Raw genomic sequence first — 24189 nt, forward strand, 5'->3', positions numbered from 1 at the left:
TCCTCCCCACACCCATTGCTCCAGGGGACCTCCTGTTGGGCCAGGAGGAGGGGAGGGGGCTCAGGTGAGTAGACCTCCGGCTGTGTGAGGACGACAGGGCAGGGCCTGCGCCCCGGACACTTACATGTGTGTGTGTGCACTCATGTGTATAAGCGTGTGTGTGCATGTGCATGTGTGTGCAAACGTGTAGTGTGGGCACACGTGCATGCATGTGTGTGTGCGTGCACGGGGTGCACGCTGCGTGCCGCAGCGTCGGCGTGCGGACTGCACTCACGCTGCTCGCACCGCGGGCCCAGGTAGCCAGCCTCGCACAGGCAGGCGCCGCTGGCGGCGTCGCAGCCCCCGTGGCCCGCGCTGCAGTTGCAGGTGTGGCTGCAGTCGGGTCCCCAGCGTCCGCTGTCACAGGCTGCAACAGACCCCCGTCACCCTGCGTGGGCCTGCTGGAGGGCGGCAGGGCTTCCCGGCTGCCCCCGGCCCCCCGGGTGCTGGGCGGAGGCTTCTCCAGGGGCAGGGGACCTACCTCTCTGGCAGCTGAGGCCGGTCCACCCCGGGGCGCAGCTGCAACGCCCGGTCGCCGGGTCGCAGGGCCCGTCGTTGGCACAGGAGCAGCGGGTGTGGCAGCCGGGCCCGAACCAGCCCGCGGGGCACGCTGCAGGTGCGGGGGAGGGTGAGCGGGGGCGGGGGCCGCGGCTCCCCTGGGCCAGGGCTCAGGTCCAGCGAGCGGCACTCACCGTCCTGGCAGCGGCTGCCCGTGTAGCCAGGGCGGCACCGGCAGGCTCCAGTCTCAGGCTCGCAGGCGGCTCCGTGCTCACACGCCGGGCAGATCTCCTGGCAGCCGAGCCCCCAGCGGCCCTCGGGGCAATCTTGCCCCCCCACAGCCGGTCAGTCTCCCCAGGGCCTTGCCGGGCGTCTGGCACAGCACCGAACCCCACGCACAAGAGTGGGAACGGGAGGGACGGGTCGCAGCCACTGCCCGGAGGGGAGCCCCAGCCCGGGGTGGCCCCTCAGACCCCCGTGCAGGAAGCGGACAGCCTGGAGGGCGAACCACAGGCCCCCGGGAAGCGCTGGGGCTCTGCCAGCCAACCCACCCCCACTCCCAGGCCACAGGGGGCTGGCAGGGGCTCCCGCAGCTGATGCCGAGGGGCCTGGAGTCAGGGTGCCCCCGAAGAAGCCCAGGCTGGGGTCTGTGAGCATGACAGGGGCTGGGGCCTGGAGAGGTGACACAGGGAGGCGAGGGGGCCCGGGACATGCCTGCCACTCACCTTCCCCACAGGCGTCCCCCGTCCGCCCCGGCGGGCACAGGCACTGCCCGGTGACCGTGTTGCAGGGGGCCCCCCCACAGGAGCAGGAGCCCGAGCAGTTCACACCAAATGTCCCCGCTGGGCACTCTGCGGGGGTAGGGGACACAACTGGCCTCAGCCGCCCGCACGGGCAGCTGTGCTCCGCTCCCAGAGCCCCCCACCCTGGCGCCTGCTTCCTGGCCCAGCCAGCGGCACTGCTGGGCACAGCTGGGGTCCCCAGGGGAGCAGGGCAGCCTTGGAGTGCACAAGGCGAGGGACCTGGAGCACGGTGGGAGGGGTCTGTATGAGATGGGGTGAGGGTCACCCTGGAGGGTGCAGTGGGGCAGGGCTGGGGGCAGGGCTGCCCGAGGGCCAGGCTGAGGCAGGAGCTGGGCATCTAGAACCCTGGAGAACGCCCAGGAGCTGGCGACAGTGGCTCTGCCCTCCCTTCTGCCACCTGGGTCCCCTGGACCCCCCACTGTGGCCCCTCAGAGCCCTGCCCCCCAGCTGAGGGGTGGGAGGGTTTGGGAAGGAGCAGCCCGGGAGGGTTCCGTGGCGGTGGGGCCTCAGGGAGGAATGTGGGTGCCTCGATCCCCAGCCCGCCCCGCCCCGTGAACACGCCCCGTGTCTGCCTCAGCTCGGGGCACCCACCCTGGCGCTGCGGGAAGGAAGCCCCCCCAGGCCTCAGAAGGCCACGCGGCACCCGGAGAGGGCCGCTGCGCCACCCTCCACGCCCCTGTCCCAAAGCATCAGACCCCACGGAGCAAACCTCCCATGCGTGCAGGGCCCCGAGGGGGCTCTGGGGCAGAGGACACGCCGCAAGGAACCTAGTCACGGGGACCCGGCCCCCGCAGGCACACCCCACGCCCCCCTTACGGGGCACAGGCGCACGCACACAGGCACCACGCTGTGGGCCCCAGACGGGGTGCCCCACAGGGCCGGCTGGAGCCGCCCTGCCCGGCCCTGGGACCTCCCCGCTGCTGACGGGGGGCAGACACGTGTCTGCCTCACTAATTCCTTCCAGGCCCAGCAACAGCGGGTCGGGGTGGGCATCCCGCCTACAGAAACCACGTGTGTCATTTCCCGTGGCCCATCCTTGGGGCACTGAAGCCTTTCAGAGAGAAAAGGGAGAGAGGGAGTGAGAAGCCGCAGGGCAGCGCTGGGGTGAGGCCCTCCCGCGTCTCAGCGAACAGGCCGCCGGCGGAGTGGGCGGGGGCTGGGAGGGAGGGCTGCAGCGTGGGGGGTGGGGGGCCGCACGCATGCACGGGTGTGGGGCAGGGAGGGGCAGAGGGGGGTCGGGAGAGACGAGCGGCCCCCCCGGTGTGGGGCCCTCGCAGGCAGGACAGCAGAGGCCAGGCGGCCCGCACCCTGGGACTCTGCAGAGCCCAGGTCGGGCTTGCGGGGGGGGGGGGGGGGCATCCTGGCTGGGTTCCCACATGGCCCTCCTGTACCCACGGGACCGAGAACCTCCACAGGGTCATCACAGGGGGCTCGGGGACCACGACACGGGAGAGGCCTGGCCTGGGTGCAGAGGAGAGACGGCCCCCCGGCCAAGGCTGAGCAGACCCCCAAGCCCATCCTGACTCCCCAGGGGGTGGGGGGGTGGGAGGCAGCTCTGACTGAGGGAACAGGCCTGTGGCTGCAGGGAGCTCAAGCCAGCTGTCCCCTGGCTATGGTCACAGCATTCCCACCACGGTGCCCACACCCCCGATCCTGTCCACTGGGGGCTGACGGGTGTGGACAGCGTGACTGCGGTGTGCCGAGGGCGGTCCCAACCTGCTGGCGCTCCGCCCCTGCCCGCGGCGGCGGCAGCCCTGGCACTCACGCGGAGGCCTCTCCCCTCATCTCAGGTGAGCATGGGAAGGGGCTCTGCGCCCCCAGCCTCACCCCCGGTTCTGCGCCCACGCCCAGGGCCCCCAGGCGCCACAGGGCCGCCCACACCCACACCGGTAAGGTGGCCCAGACCTGGCTCTAAGCTGCCACCCCCGGGACCGGCTGCCTGTCTGGCTGGCTCGGGCCAGGGGGGGCAGCCCCTGAACCCCAGCTTCAGCCCAGAGCGCACTCAGCGGCTCCCGGGGAAGGAGTGAGCCGGGCACACGCACCGGCCCCCCCCTCCCCGAGTGAGTTCGCAGGTGCCGGGCCACAGGCAGCGCAGCAGCAGGACGCAGGAGGGCGGGGCCCAGGGTGGCACCGCAGGCCAGGCTGCAGGGCAGACTCAGCTCCAGGTCGCAGGGGCACCAGACCACCCGCACCCCACCCGGACCCCGGCTCCAGGGATCCACCGCTCACCTTGGTCACAGTCCTCCCCGCGGTAGCCAGCAGGACATGGCTTCCCACACGCGCCGCTGACGGGGTCGCAGGCCAAGCCCAGGGGACAGGCACATGCCTGCTGGCACCCCGGCCCGAAGGAGCCCGGCTCGCAGGCTGCAGGGGCGAGGAGAGGGGGCCTGCGGGTCAGCCAGCCCCGGAGCTGTGCCCCCCCTGCCCGGCCCCTCCCAGCCGGCCCCGGCACTCACCGTGCTGGCACCGCGGGCCTCGGAAGCCCGCCTTGCAGACGCAGCGGCCGTCCTTCCCGTCGCACGCCTGCGTGTGCGGCTGCTCGCACTGGCACTCCTCCGAGCAGCCCGGCCCGAAGGCCCACGGCGGGCAGGCTGCGCCCACGGAGCCGTGAGGGGCCTGCCGCCTGGGCGCCCGGCCCCCCCACCTCGCCCCGGGGCCCTGGGCTGCCCCAGCCCTGCTTCCCTGGTCCGGGCCCCTGGGACGGGGCCCCGGGCCCCCCCAGCCACCCGTGTCCCAGAGGCCCTGCCACTGCGCCCGTTTTACAGATGAGAAACCGGGTCTCGGTGGAGTTAAGGGATCTGCCCTGGGTCACCCCACTTCCCAGCCGGGAAATTCTTGGGGTCCCCATGTCCCCGTACAGAGCTGCTGGGAGGAAGCCTCGCATGGTCCCCCGCCGGCCCGCCGCTCCTCCCCTCCCAGGGGCTGCGACCCCACTGGGCCTCGGGGCCCGCCCTTGCACACCAGAATCTCCAAGACCCAACAGGAGCCCGGTGCCCCAGAAGCCTCCAAGGGAGGGCGGCCATCTCCCCGACCCAGGCTGGGGCCCGCCCACCCAGGCGCCCTGGAGGCCAGCAGCTCTGTGGCATGGGGGCCCCAGCCCCGGGGCGGACACCACACCCCAGCCAGGGGCCCCGCGGAGCCCCCACCCTCATATGCAAGTGGTGAGCAGTCAGACACCAGCCGGACTTCGGGCAGTGGGGCACGGTGGCGCCACCCTGCTGGGCAGGGGCAGGAGACTCACCCAGGTGGCAGAAGCGGCCGTAGAGCCCGGGGTCGCAGAGGCAGGCCCCGTAGAGGCGGTGGCAGCGGCCCCGGTTGGCGCAGTGGCACTTCTTACGGCAGCGCTTGCCATAGAAACCCCTGGGGCAGCCTGGGGGCGTGGCCTGCTGTGAGTGCCCACTTTGAACGGCCCCCATGCTCAGCGTGCGCGCCAGCAGCGGCCTGACCACCGGGCACGGCTGGGGGGTTTTTGGGGCCACCGGCAGCCTGGGAGCCTGCCTCCCAGACAGGGAGGGATCAGAGGGAGCGCCAGGGCACCAGGAGGGCAGGGCAGGGACGGGAGGGGCTCCCGCGACGTGGCCGTCGGCCCCGGCTGGCCTGCTCCCTCCCCCGCTCCATGGCCTGGACAGTGGCCAAGGCAGGAGGCAGGCACGTGGCTCAACACACACAGGGCTCAGCACACACGTGGACACACGAGCACAGGTCCCGTCCCGATCTCCCATGTCTGACCCACATCCACAGCATCCAGACCTCTGTCCCTCAGTGGCTACCTCACCCCCCCTCCGACCGCTAGACCTCCAAGTGGGAAGGACACACAGCCCCAGCTGGACAGGGTCCCGGGCGCCAGCTCAGGGGCCAAAATGAGGAGAGGGCTCTGGCTGTCCTTCCCAAAGCACTTCCCCTGCCTGAGTCCTGCTGCTGACGGGCCACCTGGGCCGGGCGGTGACCCCGAGATACGTCCCCGTCCCAGCCCCCGCATCTCCAGGGGGGCCCATCCTGGCATAGCCACGCTGGCCAAAACCCAGCGGGCAGGCGTCCTTAGAAGAGGAAGGAGTGGGGGCCACGGGGGCGGGCAGCAGCAAGCCCAACACACCGGGACCAACCAGGGGCCGTGGAGCGCCCACCCCTGAACCCTGGCCTGCCCGGCCCCTCCTGGGACTGGCCCCTGCAAGCCCACCTGCGCAGGACCCCAAGGGAGACCCCAGGCTCCGGGACACCACAGCCTCAAAAGCAAAAGCACTGAGATGCAGACCCTTTGCCAGCCTGGTGGCCTCAGGTGCCTCCAGGGCCCACCCCACAGGCGGGTGCTACCAGGCAGCGGGGTCTCGACCCTCAGGACGGGGACAGCGGGTTGAAAGGGGAGAGAGACGGTGAGGCTGCCGGAGCCAGGGCGGCCGAGCAGGGGAGGAGGCGGAGCCCTGCCCAACTGCCCTGGACTTTGAAACCCCCCCACCCTGAGGCGCTCACGAGGGCCAGCCCCAGGCACGGGCATGGGGTCCCCGACAGCTACCCTCCGCCTGCTGTGGCAGGAGGTTCCCCGTTACATCAGCAACATTCTCTGGCAAAAGAGGCAGAATTTTAAAGGACTGGAAACTTGAAGAAGCGTCAGGCACCTGAGAAAATCATTTCTGGGGACCCCCAAGTTCCTCCAGAGGTGCTGACACCTCAGGGACAGAAAGGATGTTCCTGTCACCCTGTGCAGCCACGGCAGGCCCAGGTGTGACACCTCCTGCAAATCCCACCCAGCCATCGTACAGCTGTACTTGAATGCCTCCGGGAATGGGGAGCTCACTACCTCCCAGGGCAACCCATCCCAAAAGTGAGATGCTTCTGCCAGGTCTTCACCCCCTGCGATCACCTGGCCCCAGGACGCTTAGCAAACCGCGACAATGCAGCACCTCTCCCCAGGAAGGGCCCCCCCACATCCATGCTGCCCCCCCCCCGTGGAAGGAAGGTGAGTGGAAGAAGGCCAGGAGGGGGCTGAGAGGGGCGCCTTCCCCCCCTGCCCACCCCAGGGACAGCGCCAGCGCCCAGAGGGCTGCACCCACCGTCCTCACAGTGGGCTCCGCCGACACCCGGGGGGCAGCGGCAGGCCCCCGTCACAGGGTCGCAGGTCCCGCCATTCTGGCAGCTGCAGGCGGAGCTGCAGTTCTTGCCGAAGGTGTCTGGGGGGCAAGCTGCGGGCGACAGGGAGGGGCGAGGCTGGGGGCCCCCCCGGCAGGACCCTCGGCCCCGAAGCCCCTCCGGGGACACAGAGACACCAGCCCAGCCCAGCCCAGAAGCAACTGCCCAGAGCGGGAAGCAGGACGTCTGTGCCGTGACGCCCACACGCAGGGCAGGGGTCGCTGACCCGGGGCCACAGCCTGTCCCTCTGAGCGCCAACACGTGCGCCTCCCCCACCAGCGCTTTCGACAGGCAGACCCCGGACGGTCCCTCAGACCCCGACACCGAGCTGCCCAGGCTGGGCCGGCCCTGGGGGCAGTGGGGGTTGGGGGCACAGAGTCTGGACGGGGAGGGGTGGCTTTGTCCACTGAGCTCCAGACACCTGCAGGCTGTGTGGCCCGGGAAGACGCTGCCCCCACCGGGAGAAGAGGGCACTGGCCCAGCCGCCAGCTCCCCTTCACTAGACACCCCCCAGGCCCCGGCCCCTGTCCGTGGCAGCGTGTGGGAGGGCCGGACGCCTGGCCCGGGGCGGGCGGTCCGCAGACACAGTGAGCAGGGAGTCCCGGGGCCAGCAGGGGGGAGCCCAGGTCCCAGGCTCTCGGGGCGCCGCCCCCGCCCCGCCCCCGCCCCCGCCCCGCGCCTCACTCTCGTTGCAGACGAGCCCGGTCCAGCCCTCGGGACAGTCGCAGCCGTCCAGGCCGGGCAGGCAGGTCCCCCCGTTGCCGCAGTCCTCGCAGGTCAGGCCGCAGTCGGGGCCAAAGGCGCCCTCCAGGCAGACTGGGGCGGGAGGCACAGGGGCCTCAGGCCTCGCCCGGGCTCGGGGGCCGGAGGAGGGGGCCCACGGGGTGCCCTCCGCCCAGGGAAGCCCCCAGGGGGAGAGAGGGGTGCAGAGCCAGAGCCCGGGGCCTGGGAGGGCCCTAAGCCGGGAGCCCGGGGCGCGTGCAGCCCAGGCCCAGGCCCAGCCCGACACACTGTGCGCGCTGCCGTGTGGCTGGGCCTCTGGGCCTTGGCCAGACAAGGTCTTCTCGTTCATGCCCGCAGCCCCCCCCCCCCCGAACTGCCAAGAGCGGAGCCCACCGCTCACCAAACTTCTCCTCCAGCGTGTGCTCCCCCCGGGCCTCCGCCTCCAGGGCCCCGACGTCGTCGTCTTGGAAGAGGTGGGACAGCGTGTCCTGCAGCACCGAGACGTGCGGCAGGGGCCGCGCCAGGGGCAGCCGGCCGTCCAGGTCCACCTCGGGCATCTCCAGGGCTGTGAAGGACACAGAGGCCCCTCAGCCCCCGCCACCCGCCTGGGCTCAGTGACCAGACACCCCTGCCCCTCGGTGACCAGAGCTGGCCCAGGGCCCGAGCCCCACGCAGGGCCCCTGCCAGAGCCCCACCCAGGGCCCCCCATTCCCCTCCTCACCCTGGTCTTGGGCAGCGGGAGTCCCAGCTGCCCTCCTGATCCTACTTCTCAGGGTAAGACAAGGCCCCGGGCACTGACCCCTGGTCCGGCTGCGGCCCTGCCCCCACCCCGGATCTAGGGGCCCAGAGCGTGGACGGGAGGACAGGAGCACAGCTCTGCCCCTCCGGGCGCTGTCCTCAGTCCCAGGGCGATGTCCCTTCTCTCGCTGGGGCAGACCAGAAGTCGGAGCTCAGCGACACGCTGCCTGCGGGGCCGCCTGTCCGAACAGGGTCCCCCCACCCCGGCAGCCGCCGCCCCGGCCTGTCCCCCGGTGGGAGGCGGGGCTGATGGCGGTCCCGCCAGCAGGAAGGGGGGTGCCAAGAAGGCAGGGCGGACACCGCCCCGGGAAGGGGCCCGCGCGGCGGCCAGGCAGACTCACGGGAGCAGCCCCGGCGGTCCCCGTCCAGCCGGAAGCCGGCCTCGCAGGAGCAGCGGAAGGAGCCGGCCAGGTTGGCGCAGTGGTGGTCACAGCCCCCGCGGCCGGACGCACACTCGTCCAGGTCTGTGGGCACACGGGCTGCTGGGTGACAGCCCCGCCACAGCCGCCCCCCCACCCCAGGCTCAGGGCGACGGTGGACGGCCGGCCCGAGGGCGGCCAGGCTGGGGGCGGCCTGGGGTGGGGGCCCGGTCCCCTGAGACTGACCAGCGACCCCAGGTCAGGGTCCACCGGGCCAATATGAACAGCCGAGCAGACAGAGGCAAGGCGCGGGCCACCCCCGCTCACCCTCACACCCGCAGCCGTCGGGGAGGAGCCGGTAGCCGGCGTAGCAGCCGCACTCGTAGCCGCCGGGGCTGTTGGTGCAGGCCTGCTGGCAGCAGGGCGCGTCAGCACAGTCATCCACATCTGTGGGGACACGCGGGAGCCCGCTGCACCCCGGGGCGCCCAGCGGGCACACCCACACGCACCCCCACGGGCACCCGCAGGACTCGCGCCCCGGCTGTGGGGGCCAGGCGGGGACTGGGGGTGCCGGGTCCATCTTAGAGGCAAAGTCTCCCTGTGGGGAGCGGACCCTCGCACTCCCCGGCGACTGGGGTGCAACTCCCAGTGCCGGGGGAGCCCCCCTGGGGCCGCCCGGGGGCAGGGAGCAGAAACAGCTCAGGTGTGACCAGAGGGACGTCCGAGCCAGGGCCCTGGCAGCGGGGCGCCCCCGGGCGGGGGCGGGGCGGGGGCAGGACGCACCGATGCACGTCTTCTGGTCCTCGTCCAGCCCGTAGCCGCGGGGGCAGGTGCACAGCGGCCCCTCGCTGCTGTGGCTGCAGCCGTGGGAGCAGCCGCCGTTGTCCAGCTCGCAGCTGTTCACGATCTCCATCTCGATCCCTGGGACGAGACCCACCCCCGGACGTGGGACCCGGGCTGGGTGACGCCCCCCACTGATCACGGTCCGCCCTGGCCCGGCAGCCGGCCTGGGGCCCCCGGGGCCCCTCTGCTGGGAAACGGGCAGCCTGGAGCCCCCTGCCCTCCTCCCCTCCCCCCCTCAGCAGGGCCACAGCAAGCGGGTAGCTGGGGGGCCTCGGAGCCGACCTGCCACCCCGGTCACCGCTACACCCCGGCGCGCCCGCGCCGCCGCCCGGGGCCACTCACGGTAGCACTGCTGGCCGTCGGCCCCCAGCTCGTACCCCGCGTGGCACACGCACTTGAAGGACCCTTGGGTGTTGAGGCAGCCGTGGGCACACCGGGCCAGCCCCATCACACACTCGTCCACGTCTGGGCGGGAGAGACCAAGGTGGGGGCTCTGGGCCGCGGGCCGGGGAGGTGCACTCCCGGGGCAGTGCCTCGTGTGGAGGGGACCCCTGTGCGGGAAGGGGCCACACCCACCCGCTCCCCCGGCCCCGGCTCTGCAGCCCCAGGCCGGCTGGCCCCTCTGTGCACCTGGTTCCCACCAGCTCCCCAGGGCTGGGAGGGCGCGGCGCAGTCGGCACACCGGAGCCCACCGGCTTGCGAGCAAGGCCCTGCCAGGGGCACCGGGCAAGGCTCTCTGCCTCTCGGGGCCCTCGGCCCCTCAACTGTGCCCACCACGCTCCACCAAGACCCCTGTGCAGGGCCTGACCAGGAGGGACCGGTCCACACTGCCTCTGGGGCCAGCAGGGGCAGGTGCCCACCAACGACACCGTGCGGTTATCAGTGCAGGCCCCCAGGACCCACGTCCCGGGGACCCCAGCACTGCTCTGGCCACGCCCCCACAGTTCCTCGGGACGAAGAAGCTGACACTCCTCCTTGCCTCCTGCTGAGCCTGCCAAGCCACCTGCATCCAGGGTGACACTGACAAAGATCCCCGAGACACCCCTCCCTGCGGCGGGTGTCCCACGGAACCGCACCTGCAGCCCACCACCTGAGCATGCACAAGGACCCCCCGACTCACGGCCACTCCTGCAGAGCCACGTGTCACAGAGGGGAGAGGGGACACCCGGACGTCCTGGGACGGGGGAGCAGCCAACCCCGCGCAGCGCCCGGCTGGGACCCCTGCCGCCGGGGGTGGGGGGCACGCTCTCGAAAGCGGCGCCCGGCACACTAACGAAACCGTGGCAGCCGGGGGCTGGCGGGCTGTCGCCGGCTCAGGGCGCTGCTTCCCGGCTTCCTCCTCGCAGCCTCCCTGCCGGGCAGGTCTCAACCCCAGAAATACTGAAGAGCACACACTCAGCTGCGGCCCGCCAGCTGCGGCTCAGACGCGGCTGAGTTCAGAAGCAGCCCCTTCAGTGCGTCCCAGCCCCCGGAGCCCCCGCAGCAGAGAGGGGCCCCAGTCACCAGGGGACAGACCAGCCCCACAAGGCCACGGGCAGCGGGACGCAGCCAGGCTCTCCCGCGGGATACGGCGTCCTACCTTCGCAGGCCTTGCGGTCGGCCGCCAGCCGGTAGCCGGCGTGGCACGCGCAGTGGGCGAGGCCCCGGAGCGCCTGGCACGTGTGCATGCAGCCGCCGTTCCGGTCCGAGCACGGGTTCCTGCCTGCGGTCACGGCCGGGAGGGGCGGGGGCAAAGCGCAGAGATTGGGGTGGGAGGTGGGGGGACTGACTCCTGCAGACTCCAGGGTCCTGCCCCAGGGGCCCGCGTCCCTCCCCGCTCCCATGTGCCGGGGAGCCAGTGGGTCCCCCTCCCTCAGAGGCGGGAGCCCCCGAGGTGCCCCAGACGAGACAGCTCCAGCAAGCCTCTTCCCCCTCCGGAGCCGGCATGCCGCCAGCCCCCTCGGCCCCCTGGCTGGGTGCCACCCTGCACCCACAGCCAGCCTGACCCCTCAGGCCCACCCGTATGCACTCCTGGCCTGGCCCCCAAGAGGCCAGGGGGTGGGGGGCACTGTCTCCACACCTGTCCCACCCTGTCCTCCACTTGCACGTCACAGGGGCACCCCGACCCCACTCTATCAGGGAAGCCCCCTCTTTTTTTGACAGGCAGCCCGAGAAACGAGGACAAGGTGCCAGAGGGGGCCTGGCCTGCCTCCCCCACCCACCCAGGGGCGGAGGCCAGCGTCCCGCCTGCCCCGCCCCGCCCTGCCCAGCCTGGGCGGGTCTCAGACTGAGCACCACACAGGATGCACCCGTCCTGAGCGATCCCAGAGCACCCAGCGGCGGGCGGGCGAGGCCCCCTTCCCGCCCCGGAGGCTGAGCCGGGCGGTGCTTCCTGCCTGCACCCCAGCCCGGCGCCAGGGCTCCCGGTGGGGCTGTGGGGGTGTGGGGCGGGGCCCGCCCCGGGGTGGGTGGCACACACTCACGGACACAGCGCCTGCCGTCCTCCTGGAGCTGGAACTCGGGCCGGCACTGGCAGCGGTGCTGGGTGACCGTGAGCTGCACGCAGCTGTGCTGGCAGTCCCCGTTGCCCACGGCGCAGGACGGGACGGCTGGGGACGCAGAGAGCGGCCGCTCAGCCCCCGAGCAGGTGGTGACGCTCGGCTGAAGGACGCTCTGAGCCCCTCCACCTGCCCACCTCCGCCCCAGGCGTGGGGCCTCGAGAGGGCCACACTGTTCCCATCTGGCTCCCCCGGGCACGGGGGATGCAGGCCCGCCATCCAGCTGTGGAGCCTCTGACCCTGGCCCGCCCCAGGACTGCCTCTTGGCGAGAGCCGGGCACCATCCGGCACCAGCGTGTCCCAGGCTCTCAGGCAGAGCAGGCCGGGAGGCTGCCTGGAGGAGGTGGCAGGCCAGCAAGGGGTGGTGGAGGCCCAGATGTTCCTCTATTCTGGTCGTCAGGTCACAGCCGAGGGGCAGGCGTGGGGTTTCCACGGACAGCCACTGTGGCCCGCAGGCCGAGTCCCCAGCTCCGGACGGACCGTGCACCTCCAGCCCACCCAGACCCCGCCCACGTCTCCTGGCAGCCGTGCAGACAGCGCTGGGTGAGACTGCAGAGCCAGGACCCGAGTCCCGGTCAAGGGCACCAGTAGTCCAGGCCCGCATTTGCGGGTGCCCACAGGGTGGGCCCTGCCGGGTCAGCCCGGCCGAGTGGCGCCCCTGAGCCGGGTGGAGGGGCCGGGCTGTGCCGGGGAAGGACACGCTGAGCGAGGCCGGGTGCCCGGGGCAGGCACCGGGCCTCTGGCAGCCCCATGAAAGCTCTGGTCGTGGCCTCGTGGTTAGGGTAGGCGTCGGCCCAGAACTCAGGAGCAAAACCACAGGAATGCGGGCCCGGCAGGCCCGGCACGGGGCAGACCCGGTCCTGTCCCTGCAGCAGTGCGGCCGCCAGGGGCGGGGCCTCCCCCACCCCGCCGAGACGCCCCTGTGCCGTCGTCGGACCCCGGGGCGAGCTTGGGAGCCAGGGGCACGGGCCGGGCACTGGGGGGACAGGACTCTGAGGCCAGGGGAGCTGGCCACGGCACGCAGAGCCCTGGGGCGGCCGCGGGGCTGGGGAGAGGCTGCAGCTGCGCTGTCTGCCAAGAGCAAAGCTTCCCTCAAAGCAAGTATGTCTGAAAAAAGCCAAGCACGGCCTGCAAGACATGCCCCGTTTCCCCGCGTGCGGGGAGCGGGTGGGGAGGGAGGCGCCGGGGTGGCTGCAAGGGCCCTGTGTCCTGGTCACACCTGGCGCCCACACGTGCCGGGGACAAGCAGCGGAGACCCGAGGACCGGGCAGGACAGAGGCAGGGCAGGGCGGCCACCATCTCAGGTCAACCCTGAGCCTTCTCCCCACCTGCCCACCCCCGACTCTGTCCTGACCCCCAAACACCTGCCTGCCACCCCCCTGCTTAGGCCAGTCCACCACACCAGGGGGTTCCCAGCACAGCCTGACCCAGTCCTGCCCCCCACGGGCTCTGCCCGTGCTCACACCCCCAGCCCTGCTCGGGACTCCTAATAGGAACCAGACTCCTGCCTGGCAGGGCAGGCAGGCTCACAGACACTGGGGCCCGGAGCCCTGGGCAGGGGCCCAGCCGGGCCGGCACCTCAGCCCGAAGGAGGACCCCAGCAGTGGTGGCTGGGCTGGCAAGAAGACCCTCGGGGGAGGAATCGCAGGCAGGTGGGCACGGGCGGCAGGGGTCCAGGCTCCCTGGCCACTGCTCCCCTCTCTGCTGCGCACACCCTAGAGTTCCAGGTGCCCCCGGGAGGCAGCCGAGCCCGGCCGGTGCCGCCTTGTGCAGCCTGGGCCAGGCCCCCAGGAAGCTGGGCACATTTCTCAGGCGCCCGGCCGTGCCGCTCAGGGAAGGGCCCGCCGCTGTGGGACCAGGGTCTCCAGGGCTGGGGGGGACACTTCCAGGCCCCTGAGTCCTCCGAGTCCTGGGGACCCCCACCCGGGCAGTCCCGCACACGAAGACCACACTCGGACCTGACCCAAGGCTGAGAGCCCAGCGGGAGACGGGAGGTTAGGGGGTGCTCAGCCCCTGGTGGGCTGAATGCTCGCTCCCCCAAAACTCGAACCCGCATGAGACCGTATTCAGAGGGAAGCCCCCATGGAGGTCATTAAGGTCACACGAGGCCACAGGGGTGGGGCCCCGACACCACAGGAGACCCGAGACCTGTCCGTCTCCCTCTCTGCCACATGGAGGCCTTGGGGGGTGGTGCGGGGGGTGCCCGCCAGGGAGCCGGCTCCCACCGCGACTGAGCCGGCTGGCGCCTGGGCCTGGAGCTTCCAGCCTCCAGGACAGTGAGAAAATTCACGTCTGTTGTTTACGCCCCCGAGCCTGTGGTGTTTGCCACAGCAGCCAGAGCTGGCCCACCCACCCTCACTCCCCTGGTTCGGGGCCCCCAGACTTGAGCCAGGCAGGGGGTGGCAGGGGTCTAATAGAGCCGGGCTGCAATTCCTCCTCCTGCCAGCAGTGGGCCCCCTACTCGGGAGCCCCGGGCCTGAAGCCTTGAGATCCGCGAGGGAACGGGGCCTCCCCTGAGCAGCAGGACACTGGTCGCCTAGGAGACAAGGGTCCCCCAAGGCGGGGGCCCCCTCTGTCTCTGCCAGTGGTTGTCTGCTCTTGGGGGTCGGGAGTCAGTGCCTGAGGCCTGGCCGTGGCTTTGGGTCGGAACATGGTATCGGGTGCACCAGGGTGCCGGCCCTGCAGCCAGTGGCAGGTGGGGGCGGTGGATGGCCGTCCTCCAGGGCCGCTCTGCTGGCCGGGCCCCGGCCCTGGGGGGTGGCACGCCAGCCAGCCGGAGCAGGTCAGCTACGGGGCTGCACTGTGGCAGGCTGGTGGGGGCGGGGGGTGGGGGTGGGGGAGCAGGCCTGTCGCCAGCCGGCCGGCCCAGCCCACAGGCTCCCTTTGCTCCAGCCGCCAACCGGCAGGTGGTTCGGGGCCGGCCTCCCTCCCAGGGTTTCGGAATGACTGCCCTCAGCCTGGCTTGGTGTCCAGGTCCCCAGAACCTCACCCGAGTGTGGTCAGCGGCCGTCCGCAGCCCTTCCTTCTAGGAAGCCATCTGCCGGGGACAGGGCCAGGGTGGGGTGACCTGCCGGCTCGGCCGGGAGGACAAACTCCCCTGGGGTTCACCCCCAGGCAGCTCGTGGGCCACCACTCGTGGGCCTTGGGCGTCCTGCCCCGTCTCCACCCCCGCACGGGCCCCGGTGCTGCACGGGGACATGGTTCACCTGGGTCCAGGTGAACGGCCGTCCGCGCCCACATTCTGGGGACAGGAGCCTCGGGGCCCGGGCCCCAACACCGCAGACCGCACGCTCGCCAGCCGGCCGGCTCCGCAGTCCCCGAGAGGAAGCTCCCAAGACAGCTTGTGCTTTGGGGGTCCTGCTCCTGGGAGCAGGGTCCACCCTGCCTACCCGCCATCCAGACGGGACGGGGGGGGGGGGCGGGCCGTGTGACCACAGCCTAGTTCGGGTTCCGGGGCTCACAGACCACCCCCAGGACTGTGTCTGTGGCTTCTCGGGCGTGAGTTTTGCAGATGAACCTGGAGGTCGCCCCATCCCCGCAGCCTGCACCGTCACCGCCCAGGCCTGCCCGCAGCAGCCTCTCGGAGGGCCGGACCCCTCCCCGGGGGGCAGAGAGAAGGGCGGGCCGGGGACCCCGTGTGCCCCCTCACTGCACCGCCCCACCCCGCTCGGGAAGACCCTGGAGAGGGGCACGGGGCGGGGGGTGGAGTGTCCCCTCTGAGGCCACACTGCGCCACCGAGTCCCCAGGGAAGGCAGGGACCAGGAGCTGTGGGCACAGGAGGGCCCACCTGGCTAGGAGAAAGGGACACGGGGAGGAGTGGGGGCGCCGGGCCACCTGGGGGTGCATGACAGCAGCGGAATCTTCCCACAGCGTCTGCCCCCCGAGGTCTGGCGGGCCTGAGACCTCGGGGGGAAGACACAGAGCCCCCCTCTTCCAAGTGACAGGCCTGGGCGCCTCCCCTAGAGAGACCCTCTGCTGGCGGAGCCAGTGACATCGTGGCCCCCCAGACCGCCCCAGGGTCCCCCAGACCGCCCCAGGTGTGTGGCTGGCCCCGGGCCACGGGGAGCAGCGTCTGTGTCTCCGTGTCCAAGGCCAGGGTCCGGAAGAGCCGGCTGGGCAGGTGCCATGCTGGCTCTGCGAGCCCGGCCGCACCGAGGAGGGTTCCCCAGCACAGACCGTTAAAGCCCCGGGAGCCGGTCTCCTCCTGGCCACCCTCCCCTGCCCCCACTCCCCTTTCCACGCTGGGGAAGGAAGGGGGTGGCTCAGAGCCCCCAAGGGTGAGAAGCAGGACGGACCAGCCCCAGGCCTCACGGGGCCCTCCCTCCCCGGAGCCTGGGCTGACAGGCCCGGCGACACACCCTGGCGACGGAGCACCTGAAGACGCCCGCCGCGCCTGCCGCCCTGGCGGCCAGCCTGGCCAGGGCTGAATGCCGGGTGCTCGGGGGCCTGGGGGCCTGGCTGCCTCTCACGGCATCGGGGCCGTCGGCAAAACCCTGGTTGCAAACTCTCACTTGTAAGAAAGGAAGGCTTTCGTGCGTTATTTCTTTTGCAAGGGAGGGGTGCGGGGGCTGTGCATTTCCTGTCCTCCCCTGCCCGGGAGGGCGGTTTGGCCCAGAGGGTTTCAAGGCCCGCCCCCGCCCCCCCGCACTGCCTCCTCTAGGGGCTTCCCAGATCCCTCAGGGCCCCACGAGACGACGGCAGCACCGCCCCGAGGGTGCCCTCCCCCGGCCCCAGCATCTCTGTCCCCTTTTTCCAAGTGGCGTGGGGGCTGGGCGGGGGAAGCCTGACCCGGCTGCCTGCCCGCAAGAGGCCCCGGGTGCGCACAGCACCTGCCCCGCCCCAGAGGACGCCCGCAGGCCCCGGGGGAGGGTGCCAGAGCAGCTGCGCTCCAGCTGTGCAGACCGCCCACAGCCGCCCTGGGTGGGGGAGGGCAGAGCAGGGCCCAGGTCCTACACTGACTCTCCCATAAAGGTCCGCCGAGGCCCTGAGGCCGTCTGAGCTCAGACCGCTGGCTGTCTGCATGCTGGGGTCCCAGGGGAGAAGGGGGAGTCCCACACCTCTCAGAGGCGGGGAGTCCAGCCCCCCCTCCAGGAGCTCTCAGAGAGCCCAGTAGCCCGGCACTGCCGAGCCGTCCCCCGCCGGGCCCCATCTGGAAGCCGCTATGGGCGAGCTGCGTGCTCAGCCGCCCCGGCTCCCGGCCAGTGCGCCAGGCCCGCTGCAGCCAGGCCGGTCCCCGGGCAGCCAGGACGGCCCACGAGGGAGCAGGGCAGGTGCCCCCAGAGCAAAGATTTCCCGCTCTGCCCCGGGAGACCCCCCTGTGCACCCCAGAAGGTTCTCGGCAGAGCTCGGGCCCCACTGGGAGGACGGCTCCCCGCGGACCCAAGGAAACCCACAGAGACCCCGAACGCCTCTGGGAGAGCCGGGGAAGGCCTGACGGGCCAGGGGCCAGCTCCCGGGGACCCCAGACCCAGGGGACCTGCCGACAGCCGGGGGAACGTGGGGTGTGCGTGGGTGCGTGTGTGCATGTGTGGGCGTGTGTGTGTCAGGGGTGCGGGTGAGGGTGGGGGGCGTGGGGGTGTGGGGTGCAGGCGCGGTGCACACTTCCTGCCGGGGATGGTGGTCATGAGAGGGGGTGGCGGACCTGGGCCCCAGGGAAGCATCTCCAGCTCCGGGAAGCCACTGCCCCAGAGCGGCCAGGAGCTGGACAGCAGCGCCCAGAAGGCTGCCGAGCACAGGGGCCCTGCGCACACCCACCAAGTCTGGGCGCCCAGAGCTGCGGGGGTGGGGTCCCAGCAGCCCCAGGCCAGCCTGTGCCAACCGGACCCAGGGGCCCTGGCGTCAGCCTGAGAAGATCCTTTCAAATAACCCAGCACCGAGAATCGAGACCCTCGGGGGGGGGGGGGGCCCAGCGCAGGGGCCCCCGAGGCAAGGCTGCTGGGAGGTGTTCCAGTGAGCAGTGGGGCAGATGGGCTGGGGGCCCCCTTCCCAAAGCCAGGTCCCTCCAAAGTCCCACGGGGCACCTGCCTCTTGGCACGCTGCCCAGCCCCCCACCACTCCCATCAGTGTCCTGTGAAGGCCACATCAGCACAGATGGGGGACCAGGGAGGCGGGAGGGTGCATCCCAGCCACAGCAGGGAGGGGGCGGTGGGTGCCCACCAAGCCCAGGGAGGACCTGCCCCAGAGGAAGGGGGTGGGAAGGACATCCAGGGAGACCTGGGGCCCCCGAGGCCAAACAACCTCGGTCTCGGACTCCCAGAAGCCTCCCTCCCGCCCGGCCGGCAGGCAGCAGCCGGGGGCTGCCCGGCCCCCACCCCCCGTCACCGTGTCTGCAGCCCACACGACATTCCTGCATCTGTTTCCACTTTCCGAACCAGAGAAGTTTTATGGGGCAGCGGCCTCACCCCCCAGCAGCAGCCTGGACATGTGAGAGTGAGGGGTGCAGGGAGGGGGCCCCCAGGGGCTGGCAGGCCGCCTGCCACATAGCAGCCAGGCGTGCAGGCAGCCCCGCCGGCGCACTCTGGGCTTCCAGGGCGGAGAGGAAGGGCACCCCGCCCCCAGGCCCCGGGAACCACCCCCACGGGGCCTTGGAGGCAAGAAGGGGCCGGCCCGAGCCCCTGGCACCTGTGCCCAGAGCCTGCCTCAGGGGTCCAAGGGGCCCCCACGGGTCCACACCAGGCCCCTGGCCTCCAGCCCCTCCCCCCGCCCCTCGGCGACCGCCTGGGGCTCTCTCTCCTTCCCACCCTCCTCTCCCTCACAGCCCTCCCGGGCCATCGGGCCCATCCCCCAAGGCGAGGGAGCCCAGAGAGGAACAGAGGGTCAGGGTCCCCTTGCTCCTCGGGCCACAGCCCGACCCCCGGCTCCAGCTCCATGGGGCCCAGAAGCCCAGCTCAGACAACCAAGAGTGGCCTCATGCTGCCCTGCCCCTGGCCTGCCTCCCCGAGTTTGGAGGCTCTTGATAGGACAGCAGCCCGAGGCTCCTCCCCAGATCATGGGAGCCCCGCCCACCGGGGGAGAGGACCTGGGCCTCCCAGCCAGACTCAGGTGTGGCAGCTGCAGATGGTCCCAGGCGGGGGTCACGGTGTCCAGACTTGACGTGCAGGAGCAGGGCCCTCGGGCCCTGTTCTCTCCTCACCTGCCTGAGCCTCCCCTCTCTCAGGTGAGTGGGGCTGGAAGGCCCACCACAGGCCAGGCCGGGGCCCTGTGGCCGCCCTCGGGCAGCTGGACGGGCCCAGGGGCCGGGGAGGCGCGCTTGCTTACCCAGGCAGGTCCTGCCGTCCGCGTGGAGCCGGAAGCCGGGCCTGCACTCGCAGACGTAGGAGCCGGGTGTGTTCACGCACCTGTGGTGGCAGCCGCCGTTGTGCATCTGGCACTCGTCCACGTCTGGGTGGGGACACAGGGTCGGGGGGTCACAGCCCACCCCCACCCGGGCCGCCCTCCTGCTCCGGGCTTCCCCGGGCTCCCAGCCCAGGCCCCTCCCCAGGGACAGACCCCCCAGGGGCTCTGCTGGGGACCCCCAGGACCCTCAGCTCCACGCACAAGCCACGTCCACCCTGGGGAGACCCCCAGGTCCTTGCGGAGCCCCGAGGCTGCCTCAGTTGAGGACAGCCCAGGGGGCCCCAGCTGGGTTAGTGGGACCCAGGCCCCTTTATATAGAGAAGACTTTTGCTCCAAAGAAATCGAGGCAGGACGGAGTCACCTGAAGCCCACCCTCCCCCCAGCGGGGGCCACGCAGCAGCAAAACGGACGCTCTCGGTCGGCCCCGACAGCCCTCAGCTCCTGGCCCCCTGCCCGGCCACGGCGGCCACCCGAGGAGCCACGAGCCCCGTGGCCCTTAAGGAGCATGTGCTCAGCTATGCTCTGTCCCCAGAGAGGCTCTAGTCCCAGCCCCAAGCGGCAGCAGGGGCCCTGCAGGCGGGCTGAAGCTCAGGGGTGAGCCGGGGGTTGTCCTGCAGCAGGTCCGGTGGGCCAGTGCGGCGGAGGGTCCTCTCCCGGGGACGGTAGGGGTGTCCAAGAAAGAGATGGGAAGAGGCTCCTGCTGCCTTTGTAGGCAGAGGGAGGAACCGCCAGCCACAGACTGCTAGCACCCATGGGGGCCCGGAACGGCCAAGGATCTCCCCGGGGGCCTCCTGGAGGGACCTGCCCACCCCCTGGGTCTGGCCCACTGTGCACTCCTGACCCCCAGAACTCTAAGGGGCCTGACCCGGGCTGTTGCGGCCCTCTGTCACAGCGGCCATGGGAACTGGCCACAGAGCATGCCGTTACGACCTCTGGAGTCCTGTCCGTCCCAAGTCAGGGGTCAGGCCAGGGAGCTGAGAGTCAGCCCCTGCAGGGGCATCTGCTGTCCCTCTGGGGGACGGCTGCCCCCCGGGGCCCTGGGAGCTGCAGTGCCCTGGGTCCCACCCCACAGGCTCGCCCTCACTGTACAAGGGGAGCCCTGGGACGCCCCAAATGTCGGGGCCCCCACCTGGCACTGGCTCCTTAGACTCTGGAACGACGGCAGAACACGGTGCTCTCCCGGCAGTGCCGAGCGGGGCCTGGTTCCCGCCACAGCGTGGCCCCCAGGCCCCCTCCTCTCCCCCGCTTTCCCGAGACTCCGGGGAGGAAACCCGCCCCGTCCAGGGCAAGCCCACTCTGTCCTGCATCCCCAGACGCAGCGGCCGTGCCCCGAGTGGGGCAGCTTTAAGGAGCAGCTGGGCCAGGGCTCAGCAGGAAAATGCCTGTGGTTCTTCACTGCCCTCAGCCGAGATACGAGACCGGGGTTTCTGGCAACCCCCAAACACGCCACACCCACTGGAGCAGGGCGACTTCTGTGCCGACGCTGGGCTGGGTCACCAGGGAGCCGGCAGGCCCGAGGTGTCTGCTGAGCCGGTGCACGGCGGTGCCTCAGGGAGCCCGTCCCGAGGCCATTGGGGCCCGTGGGGTCTCCACCAACCACCAACCCATCACATGAGCTCCCGGACCAGGCCCCCGCGGCCGGATCGAGCCAGCTCCCCGACAGAACCCACCCACGACCAGCCCACTCCGAAGCCCCTGCCACACTCGCAGGAAGGCTGAGCCCTGGGGGTCCGGCCAGAGCTGCACCCAGGGGCCCTCCAGTCCCGATTCCCCCACGAACCTGACGCAGGCTCTCGGCCCAGAAGTGCGCACCCCACCATCCAAGGGCCTGTCCCCTCTCCCCTCTGCAAGCCCAAGCACCCCCCCCCCAGAGTCTGGATGCCATGCAGCCTCGTGACATTCAGTGCCACCCGTGGCGGAGTGGCAGCACTGGCCTGGCCTTGGGGACCTCGTGGGGACCGAGCCTGGGCCCCGGCTGGCCGAGTGACAAAGCCAGGAGGGGCAGCAGCGCTCGCCAGAGTCAAGAGCCCGCAGCTCAGAGCTCTACGTGCCCCCGGCAGGGCGAGCGGCAGGGACTGGCCCCGGGGACAGCGGAGCGAGGACAGTGTCTCCGAGGAGCCCAGGTGCCGCCGCATGCAGACACTCGGGGGGCCCGGAAGGGCCCGCTGCCGGGGGGGACCCAGGCGGGGACTCGCCGGGAGCCTAGCCCCACCCCTCCCACCCGATTCCCGACGCCAGGGCCCCAGGAGCTCCCTGCACGGGCGGCACACTTGAGCTCCGGGGAGAGGGCAGGGTGTGACCCACCTCCCGGGGGCTGCGGGGGTCCTCCCAGCAGACCCCCGTGCCCCAGGCTTGGGGGTGGGGGAAGGAAGGAAGGGGGGCACCTGCCACACCCACACGTGACCCCCTCGGGGCCCAGGATCTGAGGACCCCGGAAGGGGAGACCCGCCCCCCCGGGAGCCAGGGGCCTCTCTCTGACTTGACCGGCAGAGCTGCCGGTGCCGGGCCCACTGGCAAAGGCCGGGAAGGTTTTTCTTCCCCCTGGTCAAGGGACCACCCTGCCCCCAGCAGCCCCACAGCCAGCCCAGGGTGGGGCAGGGAGGTCTGAGGACTCAGGCGCTCCTGGGCACTGCCCCGCCCTCCCTCCGGCCCGGCTGTCAGCACCCGCGCAAACTTTAAACAGAGGAAACAAAGGCCACCCACGGGGGCAGGGCACCCAGTCTCGCCGCCTGCGCGGAGCCCGCCGGCGCCCACCTGCTCTCCCGTCACCGGCGCTCAGGGGGTAGACGGCCTGGCCCAGGTGGCACGGGTAGCAGCCCCTCCAGAGGTAGGGGTAGTGCGTGCCCGAGACGCGCGCCAGGCCCCCCAGAAGCCCGAGGCACCAGAGCGCGGCCAGGCGGCTGCGGCTCCAGGACGCCTCCATGGCGGACCGGCGGCGCGGCGGGCGGCGGGCTCCCACTCCGGGACCGGCCCCGGCGGGCACGCACAGGCGGCCGCCGCAGGGCTGTGCTGGGCTGTGCTGAGCTGCGCTCTGAGCCGCCGCCGGGAGCCGTTCCCGCCCAGCCCTCCTGCCCTCGCCTTTAAGTTCTCAGCTTTCCCTCCGCCCCCCGCAGGTAAAGGCCAAATCCTCGGACCGGAGGGCCCGCCCCCGGGCCCGCCCCCGCCCCGCCCCGCCCCCCTAGGCCGCCCTGGGTCTCCAGTGCTCGCAGCGGCCCGGCGCATTCCTCCGCGGAGTCCCGCGGCCGTAGACCCGGGCACCAGCGCAGGCACCCCGACACCAACGCTCAGACCCACGAGCACAAACACAGGCCCACGTGTGCAAACATGCACAAAAGACACACACAGCCCAACCGTGCAGACAGGCACACGCGGACCCATAGGCACGAACGTGTGTTCCTAGTGCCGAGGAAAAGAAACCCCGGCGGAGCAGCCTGGGGCGCCGCCGGGACGGGATGGTTCTCATTGCCACGCTCGGGAGGGCTGGGCCGCAGGCCCTCGGGGCCCACCCACCCCGTGGGGACCTGGGGGTGACGATGCCTGCTGGGGCCGGGGCTGGGGCCCAGGCCTTCCAGGGCGGGGGCAGCGGCTCGGGGCCCGTGTCCACAGCACCCAGCACAGGGCAGGGCTGGGGAAAAGCAGGCACAGTTTGGGGGTGGGGGGCTGACGTGGGTCCAGGACCCCCAGAAAGACTAGATGGCACAAACAAGTGCCCAGGCCGCCAGTGGGCCTCAGTCTCCTCATCTGTACAGTGGGCGGGGGACCAGATTTGCCCAGCCAGGGCGCCCCGCCCCCAGCTGGACGCCACGGAACACACGTGACTTGGAAAAGAGAAACAGGACCGGGTGGGCCCACGGGGCCCAGGGTGAGACAGGGATTTGGGGGTCAGGGGCCGGCTCCTGCAGCACGGGGAGGGGCCCCACACGCCTCTGAAGAGTGGGGCGGGGGCCGCCGACTCTCCTGCCCCAGAAGTCCTCACGACGCCTCACCCCGAGGCTCGCCCAGCTCTCAGGCGTCTCCACTGCCCAGGGCTGCCCGCCGCCCGAGTACCCAGCCCCTCCGGCCCCTGGCCTCCTGTCCTGCCCGGCACCCCACTTCCCCCTCTGCCCCTCACGGACAGGCCATGCTTAACCCTCATTCTGTCCCGAAAGGGACCCAGGAGCACGGTGCCCAGGACCTGGGGGTGAAGCCGAGGGGGCCAGGCCGGACAGTGACCCAAACCCTCCCTCACGGGGCCCCTCCCTCAGGCTCCTCGAGACAGAGGTCCCCGTGGGTGCCCGCGTCTCCCTGTGGGCAGGCTCCCAGCACGTTGTGAGTGGGTGGGGGGCAGAGAACCTGCAGAGGCGAACCCGGTTCCTCCCGAAGCCCCCCGGCCCTGGCTGCGGGCACCCCTGGACTGCCGGCCGGGACCCGGTGGGGGGCTCCTCCAGGCCGGGCTGCCAGGGGCCTTGGCGTCTGAGCGGGGCCCTGGGCAAAGCATTCTAGGAGCTTCTGGCTTCACACTTTGGCCCTTCACTCGCTCCTGCACACGTGCCCCTCACTCAGCCGTGGCCTGGGTGCCCTCTCTGGGCCGGACACGGCTCTGGGTGCGACAGTGCCTCCTCTCCCGCCGAGGGTAACGTTCAGGACTCGGGGTACAGATGGCTCTGGGCCTCCGTCCCCACTAGGGCTGGCTGCGCCAGCTCGGGCGTGGCCGTGGGGGGCAGCCGCCCGCCAAGCACAGACGGCTGCCGGCAGCCAGACGGTGCCCGAAGCCGCCCGCAGCCTCCCTCGGTGCCGCCAAGCGCGCCCAGGCCGGGGGCTGCGGGGTCTGGAAGCCGCCGGGGAAATGCCTTCCTGATGCGGAGACACCCGGAATGTCTGTGTCAGCAGAAGGGGCTGTCCCCGCCCCCTGCCAGGCCGGCCCCGCCCTCTTCTCCTAGCTGGGGGGCCTGAGGGCTCCCCTGCCAGGACCCAGGCTGAGCCTGGCCCGCGTCACTGCCCCCAGATGCCACGCCCCCCACTTGGAGCTGGGCCCACCCGCCGCAGGCCCCTGGCAGCGGCACTGGAGGGCAGAACCACGGAGGCCTGGGGCCAGTGGAGCCTGGCAGACCCCACCCCCGTGGCTTCCGTCCCTCAGCGCCCACAGGCCC

The 24189-nt window shown here is 71.8% G+C and overlaps 1 protein-coding gene across 7 annotated transcripts in view; it reads right to left on the reverse strand.

Moving 5' to 3' along the window:
- MEGF6 (multiple EGF like domains 6) overlaps window positions 1-24189 on the reverse strand; it is a 73333-nt gene that overhangs the window by 7512 nt on the left and 41632 nt on the right. For 3 of the 7 annotated variants that reach the window (XM_036025215.1, XM_036025214.1, XM_036025212.1), the window contains exons 1-18: window positions 21815-22090; window positions 18983-19105; window positions 11650-11775; window positions 10767-10889; window positions 9530-9652; window positions 9128-9265; window positions 8672-8791; window positions 8327-8449; window positions 7588-7752; window positions 7149-7280; window positions 6389-6517; window positions 4582-4710; window positions 3797-3931; window positions 3570-3704; window positions 1263-1388; window positions 732-863; window positions 521-649; window positions 275-406 (exon numbers count right to left, since the gene is read on the reverse strand). In XM_036025215.1, coding sequence (XP_035881108.1) covers window positions 275-406; window positions 521-649; window positions 732-863; window positions 1263-1388; window positions 3570-3704; window positions 3797-3931; window positions 4582-4710; window positions 6389-6517; window positions 7149-7280; window positions 7588-7752; window positions 8327-8449; window positions 8672-8791; window positions 9128-9265; window positions 9530-9652; window positions 10767-10889; window positions 11650-11775; window positions 18983-19105; window positions 21815-21983 — 2389 coding nt within the window. In that variant the 5' untranslated portion in view covers window positions 21984-22090. Of the gene's footprint in view, window positions 1-274; window positions 407-520; window positions 650-731; window positions 864-1262; window positions 1389-3569; window positions 3705-3796; window positions 3932-4581; window positions 4711-6388; window positions 6518-7148; window positions 7281-7587; window positions 7753-8326; window positions 8450-8671; window positions 8792-9127; window positions 9266-9529; window positions 9653-10766; window positions 10890-11649; window positions 11776-18982; window positions 19106-21814; window positions 22093-24189 lie in introns of those variants that run through there. The other 4 variants (XM_036025216.1, XM_036025213.1, XM_036025217.1 and 1 more) reach the window with 4 other exon arrangements.

This window comes from Phyllostomus discolor, chromosome 5 (assembly GCF_004126475.2).
Source record: "Phyllostomus discolor isolate MPI-MPIP mPhyDis1 chromosome 5, mPhyDis1.pri.v3, whole genome shotgun sequence".
Classification (NCBI taxonomy): domain Eukaryota; kingdom Metazoa; phylum Chordata; class Mammalia; order Chiroptera; family Phyllostomidae; genus Phyllostomus; species Phyllostomus discolor.